Below are 20,559 nucleotides of genomic sequence, written 5' to 3'. Positions count from 1 at the left end.
CTTATTCAGATTCGTTGGTGGAGACGTGCTTCATTCTCTCTCTAGCTAAGGCAATAAATGTGAAAGCACCTGACCGGTAGCAGATGTTAGGTGATGTTTCAGACAGAGCCAGGTTGTTTTGACCTCGCTACTGGTAACATACCACCTCAGACAGATTAATTCCGCAAACTTCAAATTTTCCATCTATATAATCAGACTAATAATAATTACAGCTGTAAGATTTAATGGCGATCAAATGAGATAATACATGAAAGTACTTAACATAGTGACCAGCTAATAATAGCTAATGCATTTTTAGATGCCGGCTTATTGTTCTCGTTACTGTAATCATTTTGCAGTGAGTCCGGAAATCCTGCCCTCTCACCATGGCAGCGCTGCTCACACTTCCGCCCTGCCTTTCTTCATGTCTTCTTGGCCTTGGGGAATAACAAAGTTAGCATTGTAAGAAAATGAGGTGGGCATAGAAACAGCGTTCAGGCTCCTGGAGATGTCCCCCTCTTCCACGGGAGGAAGTTTGGGGCGCTAAGCAATCTGTCGTGCTGCTGGAGGTGGTAATTGGGAGTTAACTAGTCCTTTCTGTCCTGCTTACAGAAGCGCCCCTGCTTGCTCATACCTGCTTGTCTCTATTTTCCCAGATTACTTCATCCTCTGTGGCTCTGTCACTGAAGTGCACGTTTGTAATCATCCAGCGAATCCTGCTTTGCCCTCGTGTCCAGAATTCACAGTCCGTGGTCTTTATGGTTTTATTCCAGAGAAGTCTAGGGGGCTCTTCCCCCTAGAAATCTTGATTTCGTCTTATGTTTTACTTTTTTTTTGGCATAAAATATGGAATTTTAAAATTTGCAACTTACTTTTCATCCCTAATATTTTTTTTTCTTGATCAAATGTATGAGTTTTCTCCTTCTCCCTCCGACCCCCGCCCAGTCATTTGAAAGAACCAGCTTTGTTTTGTTGGTCCTTGCTTTTGGATTCATGAATTTATGTTCTTCCCTTTATCTACTTTTTGTGGGTTTATTCTGGGTTTTTTTCCTCCAATTGAACAATTAAACTTAATCGATTTTCAGTCATCTCTTTTCTAATATATGCACATCAAGCTGTTCCCTTTAAGTCTTACTTTACCTTCTATAACTTTTGATGTGTGCTTTTTGGTTTTGTAAAGTCAGGTTTACTGGGGTTTGATTTATGTATCATAAAATTTGTTTCTTTAAGGGTACAGTTTGATGAGTTTTTTTAAGAATGTTTTAAATTTATTTTTAGACAGAGGGGAAGGGAAGGGGAAAGAGATGGAGAGAAACATCAATGTGTGGTTGCTTCTCACACACCCAATACTGGGGACCTGGCCAGCGACCCAGGCATGTGCCCTGACTGGGAATCGAACCGGTGACCCTTTGGTTCACAGGCCTCTCAATCCACTGAGCCACACCAGCCAGGGCCAGTTTGATGAGTTTTGACAAGTGTATACAGTTGTGTAAATAACCACCATAAATAAGATATCGAACGTTTCCATCACCCCCAAGAGTTCCCTCATACCTTGTTTTCCTCCCTGTGATTTTGTCTTTCCCATGATGCTATGGAATGCAGTCACACAGCTTGCGGTCCTTTGTGTCTGGCTCCTTTCATGCTCTGAGATTCCTCCATATTTTTCCATTATCTGGATTTGTTCCTTTTGTTTGCTGAGTAGTTTCAGTTTTATGGGTATACCACAATTTATCTATCTGTTCACCATTAATATAGTTTTCAGTGGGATCAAAGGAAAGCATTTTAATTCTGCACTTGGGCTGCCAACAAAGATACCAGCATATTCTGGATTTGAAATTATTTGGGCATTTCGTATATGTAAGTGTTATCCAGGGTTTGGCATTTTGGAAGCTGTTCGGGTCATGGACAGATGTGCTCCTGTGTCCTCACTGTGTCCCTGCTCCCTGTAGTAGTCTGGGTCCCGTCAGGAGGCAGAAACCACACAATGGGTTAGACAGAAGTTTAACACACGGAGTTATTACCTGTGACAAAGAGTAACTAAGATGGAGGGAAACCGTGGGTCCCTAGGGCTGGGGTGCATACCCAGTGAAGGACAGGCTACCAGGGAGGGGTTCAGACTCAGTGGGGAAGGGAGCCCCTTCCCCAGCCAGGGGTGCAGGTGTGCACTGGGGTTCCCGGCACCAAAGGGGTGAGGAAGCCTCCAGAGCCTGCAAGCTATGTGGGGGCTCCGGGGCCCATGCTGACAGGGCTTGCCAGAAGGGTGTGGCCAGACCAGGGTTGCAGAGAGACCACATCCTGGGCCCTGGTGGGACATTCCACCAACTGCCCCCACACCCACACTGCCGCCCCCATGCCGGGCACTCAGGAGAGCCTCCCCCTCCCTGTCCTGCCCCTCGGCCTCTCTGCCGAGATAGATGTTAGCGTGACATCACGCACACTTTAAAGACAGGCTTAAAAGGGTTCTGTGGCTTATTGTAGAGAACATATAGAAGGGTGCCTTTGGAGCAAAGCAACATTGAATTGATAACTGATATACTCTCCCTGTTTTTTTTTTCTTTTAAAGAAATACAATCAACTCAAAAGCACCAGTAACAGTATGCTTGGGCTATCAGACAGTTTACGAGGGGAAAAGGGCTTAAGAAAATGAGAACTTACAAGGAGTGTGTGTGTTGACAAATACAGGCATCATGGTGAGGGTGAAAGTCACCTTCCCATTGTCTGTTGTCGTAGGCATCGTATGCATCCTGGTGTGTCACTGTCTCCTCTCTGCCTGTCCTTGTAGGTTCCGAGCTGTAGGTCAAACTCCAGATTGGAGACAGTCTCTTGCTCCATGATGCTAGCTCCCTTCAGAAAATATTTAGGATACAAATTTTTTAAAAGTTTTTCACCAGAGAAGCTAAGTGTTTTTAACCCTGAGCTTCCATGATGAGCTTATTGCAAGTAATGTGGTAGTCTTCCCTTCAGAACCAAGAAACGCGGAGTGTGGGCTCCGCAAAGAATTTTTCCTGCTGTGAACTTACACACATTTGAAAAGTATTACCATGTCATAAATTAAGTCACATTTGCTGTTCATACCAATTAAACATTTGTTGAAAAGAACAAAGGACTGTACCTGAGTATATGGGACATGTACATGTTAATACTTTGGCAGAATAGGAATACTATTATTAGACTATCTTAAATCAGAAAAATTTTAAAAATTGTAAAAATCCGTCGTAGGCAGTTACGTGCTTTTGACAGAATTGAAAATCAATCTCTCTCTCTCTCTCTCTCTCACACACACACACCTTATCGATACCTGATCTATGTTTCTGACAAGACTTGACAGCCAATGCAGACAAATTCTGACATGCCTGGCAGCTAGAGCTGGTCTGCTGTTGTTTCAGAATTCTGTTTCCTCAAAGGCTGTTGAGGGCACTTGGGGGGAGGGGTCTTTAGGTTGCAAATCCCTGACCCTTCATTATATATGTATTCCCGGCAGTAGGCCTGGCCTAACCGAGGTTTTTACATACTTTCCAGAGATTGAACGCTCTTCACTTACAGGTTTTCCCAGTTTAAAAAAGCCCAAATTGTAAAAATTTAGGCCTGCAGAAACAGCTTACCCAGAGAATTTTATTTGCATTCTTAACTAGTTTTCTATACACATTTTGTTCTTCTGGTGCATTTAAATCAGATCCTCTTTAGTCATAAGTTACCTTTTAAGACCCCTTCTATTAAGTAAAGTGGGATCGGTTTGTATTTTAGCTTTCAGATTTGCTTGGGATTCTTTGGGCTTCTTCTGCTTGGCAAGAGGAGAAGGAAAAAGCCTGGCCTTTTTGTTATCTTGGAAATTTCCAGCCCGAGAAAGTGCACAGAGGCACAGCTTGCAGGGATTCTTACGTGATCAGCTAGCTCTTTTCCTGAATTATTAAGCCACGTTGACACAGCAGCTCGGTACAGCTGGTGTTTAAGTACAGCTGTCTTCTGAAAGATTAATGTCACTGCAGGAGCGACGATACCTGTGACATCGCCCTTCAGCGCTCTCCAGTATCAGGAACAGTGCGTTCTGCTCTGTTCCTGTGCTCTCCCTTCTTTAGACACTTACAGTTATTCTGAGGGGTTTACTTGTTCTAAGCTATGTGTTTGCTAACTCTCGGAAAGTTTTCCTCTCACAGTTTGGCTTCCTGAAGTGTGAAATTTATAAGCCAATTTAGAGCTATCCTTAAAATAGAATTTTTCTTAAAAAGCAATCATGAGCAACCAAGACTAGAGAGGATTTTATGTCCCTTTCTCCTTGTGGCTGTACTGCGACCACGACACTGGAGGAGTATTCGTTTTGATTTGGGCACGCACGGGCCAGTTTGGGCTAATTGACATAACCTTATTTAATGAACCCACAGTACACTCTTAGGCTTACTTATTGATTAGAGATTCTCAGAGCTTCTTGAAAGCCCAGCGTCTTACTAATAATTGAGGGAACCCAGTAAAAGGTCATTTTCAAGTATGGACGTAAAGCTTAAGCATATATTTCTTTATTAAATATTTATTGAGAACTCTTTTTCTGTTGGCCTGACTCTGAAAATGTATTAGATGCCGTTCCCACTCTTAAATAGCTCCCACTTTATGAAAGGAGAAGATAGGGAGAGAGAGGAGCTGGAACTGGAGCTGGGCTAGAAGGTTGGGTGGGCATTCCCTAAGCCAAAGACAGAGAGAATTCTCTTCAGCGGAAGCTTGGACGTGTGGACAGTATAGCTCCTGAAGGCATTTTGAGTAGCTATGGAAATGTTGACAAATGAGCTCATAAGTCCTTTCACTTACAAGGTGGGGTAAAAGTAGGTTTATAGGTGTTCATATGGAAATTAATACAATTGTTAATAAATAATACAAGAATATATTCTGCGTTTTGCATACTCACAACTGTAAACCTACTTTTGCCCCACCCCGTATTTGACCTAATTTGATTAGTTCCCTCTATCTCAAGTGTAATAGTTATTTGAAATAAATTTGTGTTTCATTTTTTAAAAATTCTATAATTCAGATGTTTTCCAAGTTAGAGTGAGCGTCCATCCTTTGCACTATAAATGTATAGACGTGCCCCAGCCAGGTGCTCAGCTGGTTGGAGCATCGTCCTGTAGTGCAAAAGGTCGCAGCTTCGATCCCCCACCCGGGCACATACCTCAGTTGCAGGTTCGATCCCCTGTCAGGGCATGCACAGGAGGCAACCAGTCAACGTTTCTCTCTCTCTCTCTTTTTCTCTCTCTCTCCCCCTCCTCCTCTCCCTCTCTCCCTACCTTGCTCCCCTTCCTCTCTCTAAAATCAGTAACATATCCTTGGGTGAAGATTATTTTTAAATGTACAAAAAAGATAAGGTCTTTCTCTCAGAGACTGACCACAGAGATGCTTCCTCCTCTCCACTCCTGCAGCTCCCAGTGCCCTGCTACGGCGTTGGCTCGGGCTTTGTAGTGGGACCTGCTAAGGGCTCCCATCTAACTCAGCCGCCTACACTTACTGCTGTAGGACTGGGAGCAAATTTCTGTGCCCCCAAGCCTCAGTTCCCACCTCTGTGACATGGGGCAATAGTACTCATTCTGCGGACCGTCCCACGGAGGATCACATGAGATAATGCATGCAAAGTGCTGAGCGCAGCGCCTCACGCTGGCGTGCCACGAGAATTTTGAAAACACGCGACACCTGACTATTTGGTCACGAGCACTGACCTCTTTTCCCTTAGGTTGTCAAAGAAAAAAAGGACAACAGCCAACACAACAGTAGCCGTTCCGTGTGAGTGTATCAAAACTGTACCTTTTTTTTTGTCGGATTGCCAAAAAAATACCTTTTTCTGAAGTGCCACAGAATTTTAGCAGCTAGTTGAGCGTGTGCCGTGTGACAGGAGAGGGTGACCATCGCTGGCCCAGCGCACAGTTAAAGGCAGCCGTCCAGCCGTCACGACTGTTCGCAGTCAGTAGTGCCAGGCTGCAGCCTGTCTCCGCGACTTACCTGCCCCATTTATCTCCACTCCCGGTGTAAAGGGACCTGCCATAGACTTCTCGTGCACACACTCCCTTCCTTGACGGCACCCCTGCCGTCCCTCCTCCTGCCCGGCCCGGGCGAGCACGAGTGTCTGACACAGAAAACTTACTCCCTGCGTCTTTGTAATTAAACAGGTAATGCTGGATAGCAGCAGTGCAGCGCCTTGTGGGAGCCATTAGTCTCTCTGGTTTGGGAGTGAAAGTTCCTTGTGGGTTCTGGCCGTGGACAGTCAGTCACGAGGGTAGGAAAAAACCTGGGCTTGGTCAGAACTTGATCACTTTTGGCCAAAGGCGCTAATAAAACTCGCAGAACAAAAGCAGAACAGCAACAAGAAGCGGGTGCACTGTGGTGTTCCGGGGGGCGAAAGTTCAGGCCAGAGCGGAGGTGGAGTGAATTCTACGCGTGCAGGAGCACTAGTTCAAAAATTCATTTTGTCCGTGTACACTTGAGAATCATTTTCAGTAAATCACAGATAAGTAACAGTATGCAAGTAATACACTCCAAACCTCTTTGTTTAAAGAAGAAACCTTTTGCGTGTTATCTTTTTGTTTATACTATTTATCGAGTCATGTTCTTTGTACACAGCCACACTCGTGCTGCGTGCTGAGCCCTTGCTGGGTGGGCGGCTCTCTGGAGTCAGTCTTCGGGTTGGTGGAGGCCCGTCAGCTGACCCCCACGGGACTCTTTTCATTGTATCACCCGGCCTGCTTGGAGATGCATTTCTTTGTTTCCCCCAGGCTTGAGGTCTGCGATTCATTCCTGGCTTCTGGGTACATATTTTATATACTTGCAGTCATGTTTTCTTCATTCGGAATTTTGATAAACAATTCCATGTATTGGTTTGAAGTCATCATAAACTCAAAATGAAATTGAAGTCGTCTTTAGTGGATATAGTTATACAACTTTTCTTCCGTACTGGAGAAGCATTAGGGAGATTTTATAAGGACCTGATAGAAGCAAAATTTGCGTGGCCATAGTTTGAATCAGAGGAAATCACTCATTAAAATTCTCACAAGGTTCATTTAAGGAGCAAGATCTTTTGAAACTGGGGTCTGGCGCTTACTTCATCTACACAAGTTGTGATTTGTCAGCTTCCTTGTTTTTCTGCTCGATTATATTCTCACTCATCTGCTGCGAGATTACTGCATCACCTGGGAATCTTATCCTACTCGTCACCTCTCCCCAGTCTAGAATCCCCTCCTAGACAGAGACAGGAAAGGGTGTCTTCGGTGAAACTGAATCAGTGCCCTAAATGCCTCTAGACCGACCGTCATACGTTTCCTCTGTCGCGCTTTTGCTAACTTTTAGGGTTGGTGTTGAAAGTGTGAAATGGCATGTTGATGGCTTCATTCAACTTCTAGCTTCTGTCAAGTTTCCTTGTCATCTTGCTAAATTCCAAAGGTGTGTTCTTTCCTTATTCTTGGCCACAGTAAAATATCACCTGTGACAGGGCATCAGCCTGACTCACCTGTCCGGAAGGGATGAAGCGTTTGAGAAATCCTGTTTGTGACATCGGATGCAGAATTGTGAGCGCTCAAGTACAGCCTGCGTAGAATTCAAGCTTGTCCTTAAAGCCTTGGCAAGCCTCTCTTTGATGGCTTTTTAGGGACATCTCATGACACTATTTGCACAATAGACTTCTGAGGTGAGAGCACCTGGGATGAGGACCAGACCTGTTTGTTCCTAGGAGCCTGTGGCCAAGGCAGGTGAAGCGCTGCTACACATTCCGACGTGTTTAGCTTGACTCTGCTGATTCATGATAGGCTATTGTCAGTGTAATTTCTGTGCATTATCGCTTGTGATGAAATGTAGCTGGATCTTGTCAGTTGTTCCCTGGGCCAGTTGAGCAACCAACATTGATATGGTATAATTCAGAATTTCACAGTTGCAAAGCTGCGTGAGAAGAAATCAGTTCCCATCAGCTTTCTGTATTCGTAGTAATGCTGGAATCTGGGGATCTTGCCATGGCCTGGCCCAGAGGAAGCAAGCCGGACACACCTGACCTGGGGTTTCCCACACACGCTCACTGGAGACGCCTCCGTGTGTGTGTGTGTGTGCCGTGTGTCCTGCCTGGTATTTGGAGCTCGTCAAGCTCTGCTCGCACAGCAACGGCAGCTACGACTTCTGTTACTCATGAGTTTCCTCCATTTTCCAGAAAAGGGTTTAAGGAGGCAGCTCCCACTTACCCACTTTCTTTCTGGTGTGCACCAGACACTGTGTCATATACTTCACCCATACCTCTAGGCCTCACAGCTTCCCTTGCGGGATAGATGCTGTTGTCCTGCACCGAAAGATGGGGAAAGTGAGGCACATAGTGGGTGTCTTGCCCCAGGGCATCCAGCCACCAAGGGCAGAGCTCCCAAGGAACCCAGGTCCATCCGACTCAAAGGCACTGCCCTCGACCCTAAACCTGCCTCCCTCTCCGGCAGATACTGCCCTTTATTTTCACGTTGCCCAACAGCGTTCCCAGCCTAGTGGAGCTGCCGGTCAAGTCGGTCGATTAGATTGAATCATGTTCATTAACTCTGAGTGGAGGCGCCGCACCTCGGCTCCGGTGCTGCACACGCACTGGGAGCTGGTATTTTCACAGGAGGAAACGCAGCGAGTGGGGCAGCCCCACTCATCCCTGTCTCCCAGACGGGGAGACCCAGTCAGTCCCAGACAGGCCACACAGTTTGCCTGAGCGGCAGCACTCGTGTCAGCTAAATTCATCATCCTTCCAGTTCTCTCGCGTTTGTCACTGATGGCCCGTTTCCAGAAACGCTCCCGGTGGCGGTTACAGTCTCTTCCTCTTCTTTGCTGTTGCCCTTTGGGGGAACTGCTTGCCCACTCTTGCCCTCATTGGCCTCATCTGTAGCAGGAGGACAGTAATGGTACCTACCTCCCTTACAGATGGGTTAAATGAAACCGTGCAGACAAAATGCTTAGCTCCGCGCTGAGCGCACGGCATGCGCTCATGTAATTAACATACGTCTGCCACGTTTGCGTGTGGAATCGGCAGTGAGACAGCGGGGTACCCGGCTGGAACTGGCGAGGCTGACCTTCGGATTGAGAAAATGCCTCCTGCCGATGGAACACGTTCCCAGAGACCACGCTCTTTAAGAGAAGTTTCGCCTGCACGTACCTACGCCGCTGCCTGCACTGGCCCAGGCACCTGGCAGACGTCATCAGACAGGGTCAGAGGCATTGGGCAGTGGGGTCTGGGTGCTCACCAGACAGCAGCGAGGGACCGCGCCCTCACCGCACCAGTGCTTTCCGCCACGCTCAGAGCCGCCCCTCTCCGTTTCCCGAATGCCCGGGGAATTCTAAACACCCAGGACGAGCCTTACTTTCCTTTCTCCATCCTTCTGTGACTGTCCCGGGAGGAGCTCTGGAAATCCCTGGCCGGTCTGCTCTCTTCAGCACAGCCCACCCCCAGTGTCGGGCTTGGCATTCATTTTGTCTTGTGCAGGAGGGTCGTGTCTTATCCCTTTGATTCTCTTTCTTTCCAAAGTGTGCTTCTTGTAGAAGTTCCTTTTGATCAGGAAAAATAAAATTAAATTGGACATGCCCTTTATTGCTGACTAAGCCAAGACTGGAGACCTGCTTCTTACCACTTGGTATCAAGCAGACATTTTAATGAAGTGAGCAGATACCGGGAGGAATATAAGCTCCTTGAGGGTGGAACTCCCGTCTCATTCCACAGCGAGTCCTCTCAGCCCCTCACCCGGAGCCTGGTGGCGCGTGGTGGTGCTCAGGGGAAGCTGCCACCGTGGTGTCTATGGTCACCTGCACTGCAGACTGGGAACGAAGGGCACTTTTCCGCTCCTTCACCAGGGCTGCACTCAGCATAATGAACAAGACGAAGTCACTGCCCCGTGGGGCTTTCATCCTGGGAAGACAGATGAGTAAAAGAAAGTAAGGACGATGACAAGGCCGTGACTGGGATGAAGGACATTAACTAGGGGCCTTTCCAGATCAGGTGGCCAGAGAATCGGACATCTGAGGGACAAGGAAGAAGGGGGGATGAGCCATAGAAGAGAAGGATCATTTCCCCTGCGGTCAGAAAAAGCGTGGCCTGCTTGAGGACCTAAAATAAACTGTGGCGAGAGGGTCTGAGTGAAGGGAGAGAACAGGAGGTGACGAAGTTGGAGGGGCCGGGGGGCCGAGGTGTGGGCCTTCGTAGCCGTGGTGAGCTGTTGGGTTTCATTCTAAGCGTAGTAGGAAACAAGGGTGAAGTGATTAATCCATTTCTCTATTTTTAATTATGTTGCTATGAGAGAGCAGTGACCTGAACGGGCGGGGGGCGGGGGGTCACTGGAGGTGGGTTACACTCGTATTTAAGAGATGGGGTTGAAGGTGGACTTGGGCAGGCAGGTCATGAGGGAAAGGGAAGACTTGGAGATGACCTGAGCGCCCTGAGATGGGAAGACTGGGGAGGAAGGGAAGAGGAGGGGGGAGGGGGGGATGAGGAAGGGGCGGGTCTCCAGAGCTTTGCTGTAGAAGTGCCAAGTGGCAGACTTACATCAGAGTGGCAGACTGGCCATCCGGGACTGAGCCATCCTCTGGACATGTGAGTCGAGTTCAGAGGAGAATTCTGGTCTAGAGATATAAATGTGAGAGTCACAGTACAGAGGGGATGTTTAAATCCTAGGGGATGACGTGCTAAATGGTGGCATTTCCTTTAACTCCTGACCACAGTTCAAGCTGCCTACGTGGCCGGTCTGAGAATTTGCTCCTTCGGGGTGCTGGCTGTAGCAAAGCGGTAGAACCACAGTCGTTTTACTGCGAGACAGCCCCTGGACATTTATTTATGCCTCCCACGGCCAGGAAGGTGAAATGCTATACTTGGCGCCAAAGAACCTTTCTCTGAGCTTGTTTTCAGAAAAATCCATATCTGGATGGTGTGACTGAGTCATTAGCAGTGACCGGCTGGCTGTTTCTAATAGGTCAGGTGTAACTTAAGCCGCAAAGGCCTTTGGGCAAGTTCGTTCTGAAGGTGGCTGAGATAGAGCAAGGGAGCTTGTTGTGGTCCCGTATTCGCATCAAGGGCAGAAAAAGCTGCATAGAAATCTGAAACCTAGAGGAAGCTTTTACCAGAGACAGGCCAGTTACTTTGTGAGAATTTCAGCACCAGGAAGACAGGAAGGAAGATGCAGAATCATGCTTACCAAAGCTGAGGATTTATAAGACACCCTTGAGTAGATTCCTTAGCACGGAAAGTGCTAAGCCCAGCTGTGTCTCACCCCCCGGGGAGTCTGATCAAGTAGCTCTGGGTCGGGGGGCTCAGAAGCCTGTTTTCACCGAGTGACTCTGGTGCAGGCGACCCATGGAGCACACTGCGAGAGATGCTGAGTCCAACAAGGCCTAGGGGTCATGTAGGCAGCCCCCTCGTAAACGGGAGACGGGTGTATGGAGGAGGGGCTCGCCGTTGAGGCGCAGAGTAAGCTGGAAAGCCTGCGCAGTTCTGCTAACTCACGTTTCTTCCTTTGGCAGTCGGCTCTTCATACTAACGATGGATAAAAAGCAAGTCTCCCTCCCAGTTCCCAGCTGCTTCCTTCACTGTGTTGTTTCTTATTTTTTCAAAGCATGTATCACCTTCTCATGTAAAGGAATTGACTGTGTTATTTGTCTGTCTTGCCGCACTAAATGTTAGCTTCACAAGGGCACTGTTTTTATTTTTTGTTTTTGGGTCGGTTTGTTTTTTTCACTGAAAAAAAAAACACCCTACCTTCCTTTAGAGAGTGGGATGTGAGTGAGTGTTCCGGGCTCCAGTCATCTCCCCGGTCAGTGTCTGTCATCACAGGAATGTCCCTCTGGGGACCCTGTGTGCCTTGGCCAGTGCCTGGCCCATAGTAGGTGTTCAGCGAATGTCTGATAAATGGATGGATGGATGAAAAATACTTTGTTGAACTATATATAAGTTTATGGGCTATGTGGGAAAGTGCCAACCTTAGTGTAGCATATTGTAGCCCAAAATAATGTAGAATATTTTCTTTTTCCTTTGTTTGATTCTGGCTGAGATCAGAGGTTACAGGCACAGCTTGTTTAATGGGAGATGAAGAGAGACTTTTCAATAATATAATACTCACAATACCGTTAATAGCAACAGTGATAACTGCTGCCATTTACGGAATCCTTACCGTCGGCCACGGAGGTACCGTGTGAAGTTCTGAGCTAAGGACGTCATACCCTTCACTCGTCCAGTCCTCACAGCAGCCCCAGGATGGAGAGACTGGTATCGTCTGTTTTCCAGAGGGGGAAACGGAGGCTCGAAGAGGTGGGCCAAGGCGACACAGCCACTAGAGGTTCGGGATCCGCGATCCGGAGGGTGAAGTCCTTCACATCACGTGCAGCATTAGGTTTGGGGTGGTCTCTGGAGAAGGCACTGAAAAACCTAAAGACTGGGCGAGCACCACTTTTTGGGGTGTCCTGGGCCAAGAACACCAGCCTTCTCAATGGTGTAAAACCGCGTCTGGAAAGGAAGGTGCATTTCTCAGCCCTACTTCCCCGCATGCGCCCACGCTCTCGAGTCTTTCCCTGCTCACATCACAAAGAACCTTTGGTCTTGAACTGTCAGGCGTTCCACACTGCTCAGACAGCCCCCCTGGAGTGGGCCAAGGAAAATTCCTGTGGCGACGGGTCACTAAACCGTTTCTGGGGAGGCCACCGTAGCCCTCCACACTCGCTCACACCCACCCTCTGAACGAGGGGGGACAGAAAGAGGCTCCTTCACCCACCTTCCTGTTCCATTTCCCTGCTGGGGCCTCGGGAAGGCGTGAGGGAGGTGACGATTCCATAAATCTCTGCTAAGACTGAGTGAGCCTTTTGAGTTCCTGAAACCGAGACCTGTGAGAGGGTTGTGAGCTCACAGAATGGATCGCCACCTGCTGCGGATAATGTCGCGTTCATTCCCACCCTGCCAGCCAGGCCTGGCCTTGCTGGGATTCAGGGAAGACTCCATATATATGGCAGCCGAGCCCCTTGCCTGGCAGCCGCAGCACAGGTAGAACGCGGTGCGCACCTGGGCTGCAGCGAAGGGAGAGGGTCGCCCTGCACAGTGCCATCTTTAGCCACAGTGCCCCAGGCCCTGTGCTGACAGCTCCACAGGCTGATCTCACTCAGTTCTGATAACACAGCTGGGGGTCGGCCACCTGCCTGAGGGTCGCGGCACTTGCAGGGGGCAGAGCTATGTTTTCTGCGGCCCCTGAGTTTGTTGTAAAGCCTGCGCTTTAGGTGAGCTGCTCCTTCCGCGACGCTAGTTAAGGGCTTGGACTCTGGGTTTGAATCTTGACTCTGCCCCTGACGAGCTGGGAGACACCGCCAGCTGTGAGAGTGGCGAGTGCTCACCCGCTCTCTTCGTGCCCGCTCTCTTCGTGCCCGCTCTCTTCGTGCCCGCTCTCTTCGTGCCCGCTCTCTTCGTGGGCCTGTTCATCTGTCACGGGGGAAGTTACATACTTAAGTCATAGGGTTGTTGCAAGGAACGAGTCAGTGTATGTAAAGCACTCTGTGACTGGCACACAGAAATCACTGTACGTATACATGCTAGCCGTTGTTGTTAATTTATGTGTCCTATTTCCTTCTATGGGTGGTGGAAACTCAGAAGTTTCAGGGTTTCTCCAACCCCCCCCCCCCCCCGCCGGTTGTGTCTATATTCCTATAACACTTATGTAGATAATCCATAGAAAGTGTTTAGAGTTGGACCTGGTGTCTGAGTATTCCCAATAAACATCACGGTGATTAGTATGGCAGCACCAAGACACCGGGGGGTGTGGGAAGGCAGGGTGGGGAGAGCATTGGGTTCGTGGGCAGCACCCGGCCTCCTCGGCGCAGGCACTGTCCAGATGCCCCCTCCCGGGCAGACAAGCACTAGGAGCCAGCCGATGTTTTGCACACATCGAGTCACTGTTCCTTTAATGCCTGCCAGTGAGTTAGAAGGGCGGGGAGATGAGAGTGTGAGTTGTAAAGTTCCTGGTCCAGGCCCTGTCCATCAAAGAAAGAGGTCAGAACTCCACCCTCTTACAGAGATCAATTGTCTCAGAAAAGCTTGGTGGTGTGCCATCATTTGAATGAACTGTCACTTCCTGACCAGTGCCACCCCGGACTTGCCATGACCAGGCGTCCTCCTCCTCTCCCTCCCCCGGGGCCCCTGGAATGGCCGGCTTCCCTGCTGTTCGGCCACTGATCTGGGCTCTGCTGTGACCACACTTTCCACTTCTCTTCTAGCTTAAGACCTGGACGGTGGAGGACCTTCGGAAGAGGCTCTTGGCCCTCGACCCCATGATGGAGCAGGAGATTGAAGAGATCCGGCAGAAGTACCAGTCGAAGCGGCAGCCCATCCTGGACGCCATCGAGGCCAAGAAGCGGCGGCAGCAGAACTTCTGAGCACAGCCAGGCCCGGAGGGCCCCACTCCCGCACGGCCTCTGGCGAGCGTGGGATCGTCACCCCTCGAGCTTGCTGGCCACCACTTCTGCGCCCTCATTTCCCCACGGCACCTTTGCAAACTCAGGAACGTGCGCCAGAGGGAAGGGCCGACTCGCCGGCCAGTGGCCGCCTTGGGGTGTGGGTCTAACCTGGTCAGGTGAATTACTTCGCAGGACTCACATTGGCGCTTTTAAACTCAGAGTTTTAAACCCCAGGAACAGAGACTCCTAGTTGAGTGATAGCTGGGAAAGTTTTACATTGTCTGTTGTGTTTCTTCTCCCAATAGCTTTCAACTGTTCTTTCTGGAAGACTTTTTAGAAAACTATAAATATGCCTATATATAAATTATCGCTAGATTCCCCACTCAGCGTGGCGGCATCTCTGTACAGGTACAGTTTTCAACGGTTTGCCTCTTTTCTGTAAGATTACGGTACTGTGGGACACAAGGGCAGGGACACCGGGGGCCCCTGGGGTTGCCCGCCTCCCAGGAGCCAGCCTCACCCTTTGGCAGGGCTGCATTTAAAAATGAGGCTCAGGCCGGTTTTCCCCACGGCTTCAGGAGCTGTAGGTGACATCCAAGGCAAAGCCTCGGGGGTTGCGTTGACGTTTTGAGTGCCAGGAGATGCCTGGCGCCCTCGTTGCAAATTGGCCTTTGTGGTTTCAGCGCCTTTCATCCACCTTCACTCTCCCAACTGCCCAAAGCCACAGCACAGATACTGCCCAGTGCCTTAGAGGGGACGAGACCCACCCAGTGAGGGGACAGGCCTACTGGGAACCCTCAGCAAACATGGGGCTGTGTTCAGTCCTCAAAGGGGAAAGGGTGTTCCAGGTTCTTGCTGTTCCTGTGAAGGTCACACACGTGGAATTTTGCACCACATTCCTTACAGGGGTAGAGGGCATTGATTTTGTGATCTGCATTTAAATATGTGACTCTTTTTTTTTTAATTTTTACTGCTAAGGGGTCTGGAAAGGATAGTGAATGTCAGACTAAGATTTGTTCTCCAGGAGCCTCAACCCAGACCCGTGGAATGCCAGCGCTGGAAGGGACCCGAGACGTCATCTGGTCTGATAGAGGCTGGGGGATGGGCAAGTGGCAGGGCCAAAGTCACAAAGCAAGGTGATGTAGGAACTGGGACTAGACCTCAAGCTCCTCACCTGGTTCGCTGACCACGCAGCCCCTTCTCCGAGGGTAGAAACTTGTGTCAGTTTGGGTTCAGTTGTTCAGGGAACCCTGCTGACGGGAACTGGCTCTTGCTTTTTTGCTTCAGTGGGTGAGGCTATGAAGACATTCCCAGGGGAGCCAGGTCATCCCAAGTCAGCCATTCCGTGGCCTCTGCACCGTGTGCCGGGTAGCAGCCAGGTCTCATGCAGGCAGATTGAGGGCCAAAAGCAGAGGAGAGGGTTCGCTAAAGACAGCACTGAGCCCTTCTGCAGCATTGGCTCAGCTCAGGCCACCTGTCATTTAGACACACAGCAAAGAGGAGACAGTTGAGAAAGGCAAATGTGTGTTTGTTTTCAAATACCTCTTCCTTTCACATAGGGGGCTGTGACTGGGTTGCACCTAAGGATGCTGCCATTCGACTCCATAGTTGCTTCTGCTTCCCAAACCGGGGAATCAGTGGAAAGTCAGGGAAAGTTCTTCGGTGGCTAGATTCTATTCTCTGCGATTAAAGCAAGCTTTAAAAAATGCAAGAGGCAGTTGTTGGTCCGCAGGGCGTGGCAGCTCTGTGGCAGTTGGAGGTCCCCACTGGAGTAGTGAATGGCAGCTTGCTCACCGCCAGGCACAGAGCGAGGGAGACGCTTGCTGTCCGCTCCCAACCTCACCGTATCTCTGCACATTAAGTGCTTTGTCCCCATTCCTTAGATGAAGAAACAGGCTCAGAGAGGGGAATATTCTTTCCCAAGCAGCACGGCTAGTAAGTGGTAGAATAAGGACCCATAGCATCGCTCCATAGGACCAGTATTTACAGGGGAAAGGCTTTTTAAAATGAAGTGCCCACCTTTTCTCGCACAGGCTAAATAACTCGTCACGGGCATTTTCAAGTAGGGAAACAGCTGAATTAGTAGTCAAGTGTGGCAGCCACTCGAGTTTGAAAAACCGAATCATGGAGCAGGCTCCCCCCGCCTCGGTCTCTCTCCTTTCGAAAAAGGACTTCGCACTTGGCCAGACAGGAAGGCATTTTCTCCCATCCTAAGCTAGATTAAATGAAAGAAGGTTTCCATTTCCCCCCATAAATATTCTGGAATCTTGATCTGGAGTTTATTTCGTTTCGGGCATGTGCACACCCAACATACCAGCCCAGCAGAGCACGTTGCTCTCCAGTCTAGCGGGACAAGGTCAAGTTCTTTTGGATCAGTTCAACTTCCTGGCAAGGTGTGTTTATTTCCTACTGACAGGAAGGCAGAGGGGCAACCCCTGGCTGTGTTCTTCCTTGAACACTAAATTCAAGGCAGAGCAGTTGGCTGTCACTGAGCCCTGTCGGTCACTGCTTGAGCATTTGTGACCCAAGCTTCCCGGGAACTCCCAGCCCCTTATTCGTCCTCTCCTTCTAAGAAGCAATGACCCACAGCTAATTGTGTCTTTAAAAAATGTTGAATTCTCTAAGAATATGTTCATGGTTTCCTCATCCATAATTTTAAAGTATATTTTTATTTTCCCTTTTCCATTGTCCCTTTTCCCAACCATTGGTTTGATGGATGAATGTTTGGCTGGCCAGGTAGATAGGCAGACCAACTCTGCTCTGAAGCAACTTAAGAAATAACAGCCTTCACTTCTTGAGACTATGTGCTCTGATCCAGGTAACATTTATTTAGCACCTAGCATTTAAAACTGAATAGCTCTTACAAGTATCAGGAACGAGAGAGGTCCTTATAGATCCTATAGATATTAAAAGGTTTGTGTCATGAACAACTTCATGCTAATAAATTCAACAATGTAAATGAAATGGGCAAAGTAATTGAAAGATACAAAGTACTAAACTCAAGAAGAAACAGATCATCTGAATTGTCCTATATCTTAAAACGTAATAGCTCTGGGAAATAGGGGTATCCTTGTCCTCTTTTACAGAAAAGGAAACTGAGGCTCGGGGAGCTCAAGTCCGTTGCTCAAGGTGACGGAGCTAGAATACGGCAGAGCCAGGACCCAAATTCAGTTCTCACTCTGACTCCAGTGCCCTCTCCAGCCTACCACGTTGCCTCTAAAGATCGCGGCTCCTCCTTCAGCGGGAAGCTGCTCCCGCCGCCCCGCAGGCCCCGCCACTGCCTGCCTTGGGCACCGTGTCTGTTCTCACCAGGATCGGGTTCGTCGCCTTTGGACCCATGTTCTTACTTGTGTTTGGGGGGGAAAAAATTTCTTCCACCAGCTTGCACTGAGACCAACTTGGGAAAAAAAAATGCTGTTGCAGATGTACAACTTCAAAATGTGAATTTTGTAGCTTTACCTTTTTGTAACAAAAACTAATAACACTGGCTTGCGTGCTGACTTGAAATGCTGTTTTATAGGATTTGGATGTAAATAGTCGCTGAAGTCAGCAGTTTGTATATGGATGAGACATGGCTTCCTTCATTGCCCTTTTTTTTTTTTTAATTTGAAATGCTTCCTAGGTGCCTTTATGTTGGAATTGTTTTTCCTCCTTCCTTCCTATGCCTTGTCACCTTTGTTTTAAATAAACTGTCCTTCAGGCCACAGACTCTTCTTTTTGAAAAGGAGACCCTCCATCTGTAGCCTAAATAATGGTGTTGGGGACCTTCACCCTGACAGTGACTTTGTGTTGAGTTTATTCTGGAATCCAAGGCCAGGCGGGAGGCAGTAGGTCAGGGAGGAAACTTTCGGTGGGCACCTGCTGTGCGCCAGGTTCCGAGTTAGTTGTCCCGGGTATGAAGATGAACCAGCCGCACTTCTTGCAGAGCAGCTGGGGAGTCCATCACACACACACACATGGGCAACCTTGGAGACAGCGACCGCGGTGGGAGGAAGCACACAGCCTGTGGACACTGGGGAGCAGGGACGGTCAGTTCTGCCGGGGTGTCCGAGGAGCTTTCTGGAGCAGGGAATACGTCCTGAACTCACCAATGAGGACGAGGGGCCAGGTGGAGAAAGGGTGGGAAGTGATGGAGAGAAGACACCCTGGGCAGAGAGATCAGCCTATTCAGATAGTCTGGCGTGAGAAAAGGAAGTTTATGAACACCTGATGTTCAACCAAACCTCACATCTAACCACAAAGTAAGCCCTCACCTAACGTCAATGGTTCTGGGTTCTGTGACTTTAAGTGAAATGATAGGGAACTAAACCAGTGTACCGTAGGCCAACAGATGTAGAGTTGTGTTCCTCTGGCATCTCATCAAGTTACAATGAGGCCACGTTGAATGAAACAGTGTTATTCGAGGACCTGCTGCACTTTTTCTTCAGGGATCTACGCCTCCGCTGTGTGTGTCCTGGCGAGGCTGTGACAGTCCCTCCGTCCTTCCCCCAGCCATGTGATGGGCACGAGACCCAGACCGGCCCAGTTAGGCTCAGTCCTCAGGGACTTTCTCACTTGATACATAAAGTGGAGGCAGTTGTCACTGAGGTGCGCTCATCACAGTGCCTGAAGAGGTGATTCGTGGGCCCTTGTGTCTCCCTCATTCCCATCTCCCGCAGAGCCTAGTTTAGTTTACTTTGACCCCAGCCAGAGCTGCCCAGTGCGCAAGTTTTCCAGAGTTGGATGCTGTTGCCAGCAACTAAAGGCTCCTGACTGATAGAGAAATTGGAACAGGCAACGTGTCCTCCAGGAAACGCGGGTATTAAAAACGACGGAGCTGTCACGAGGCAAGACACAACGAGCTCGCTGCTCGTGCCCCGGCCTGGGGCACCCGGCGGTCAGAGGCTGCTTTGCCTGCCCACCCAGGAGGTGGCCCTCCGAGAAGGGGTAGCTCCTGTCACTGTCCAGTTTTAAGGAGCTGAGGCATGCCCAGGCTGTGGATAGAATGCTTCCTTTCTAACCGCACAGAATAATGTCAAGGGAAAGGCAACAAAGCCAGCCCAAGATGATTCGGGCGCAGAACGCAACGGGGGACACTTCCATGACCGAGGTGGAAGACTCTCACGACTCGGCAGTGGGGCGGAGATCCCCAAGCCAAAGCTGGCAGTTGATGGTGCAGGTGGCTGTGTCCACAGCCCCGCTGCACTTTGATGAAGTCGGGCATTTGCAGGAAGAGGACTTGGGATGAGGACAGGAGGGCTGGCTATGTAAGAATACATGGGAAAACTCCAAGGCGATCCAGACCACGGGGTGGAAGAGCCCCGCCCTTCCTTACTTTGGGAAAGCTCCTGAGAGCCTGCCTGCCCCTCCCCTCGTGGCTGCTCAGCTGGAAGGTGGGGATCAGTTTCGGCCTAGAGGGAGAAGCATAGACTCCCAGTGAGCAGGAAAGAATCCTGGAACCACACAGAAGTGCAGAAACTTGTTCACTGATCCCATCGGAAATGTAGGGAGTATTCATGGGAGTGGGTTTTCGTGGTGCGTGAAGAAGGAAGGGGGATGTGTAATGTTGGACCAGGCCGACCTTGTATACATGCAGGTACCGGGGGTTCTGCATTCCCCCTGCTCACTCCAGGAGCTGGCCGGCCTCTCACAACTGATGGGCTGGCCAGTGCAAACTTGGACCAAAGGCTGGCCCACATGAAATGGAATTAAAAGGCCCCAAATCCCTTGGCATCACAGGGGACAGGATCCAAAGATTTCTGCAGACAGGGACGCTGGACTGGATCTGTTTGGTGCCTCTTTCCCACAAATACCTCTAACTGTGGCCTCAGTGACCTCAGAACACTTGACCCTGGCTTTGAGGGAAGTCAAGGCCGAGAGTGCTGGGTGGAGGGGCTCCCTGATATCCAGGGAGAGGAAGAAGGCAGAGGTGTGGGAGGCCAGGTGTTGGTTGGCATCTGACCCTCAGAACTTAAGTGGGAATGGCCATTGTAGTATCCAGCAGGCTCTGTGTGAGGCAAGACCTCAGACTAGGGGACCCTGAAAAGTTTAATTGGAAGTAACCACTCAAGTCTTACATAATTTGTATAACCAGCAAAACATAAGAAACCAAACAAAGCAAAACAAAAACCAAAAACATTCTCTAAAGCAAACAAACAAACAAAAGTCCTGACCTAAGCCACCATGACAGGTGCAGAGCATCACCCA

At 49.3% G+C, this 20,559-nt stretch overlaps 1 protein-coding gene across 2 annotated transcripts in view; it reads left to right on the top strand.

The window, feature by feature from the left end:
• The window catches only part of STK4 (serine/threonine kinase 4), an 87,923-nt gene extending 69,842 nt beyond the window's left edge, over positions 1–18,081 (top strand). For both annotated transcript variants that reach the window (XM_024559562.3, XM_045194657.3), the window contains exon 11: positions 14,194–18,081. In XM_024559562.3, the coding sequence (XP_024415330.1) occupies positions 14,194–14,352 (159 nt within the window). In that variant the 3' untranslated portion in view covers positions 14,353–18,081. The remainder of the gene's footprint in view (positions 1–14,193) is intronic.
• Positions 18,082–20,559: the final 2,478 nt, after the last annotated feature.

This window comes from Desmodus rotundus, chromosome 6 (assembly GCF_022682495.2).
Source record: "Desmodus rotundus isolate HL8 chromosome 6, HLdesRot8A.1, whole genome shotgun sequence".
NCBI lineage: Eukaryota > Metazoa > Chordata > Mammalia > Chiroptera > Phyllostomidae > Desmodus > Desmodus rotundus.
The sequence above is the reverse complement of the archived record's forward strand: the minus strand, read 5'-3'. Positions and strand labels throughout refer to the sequence as shown.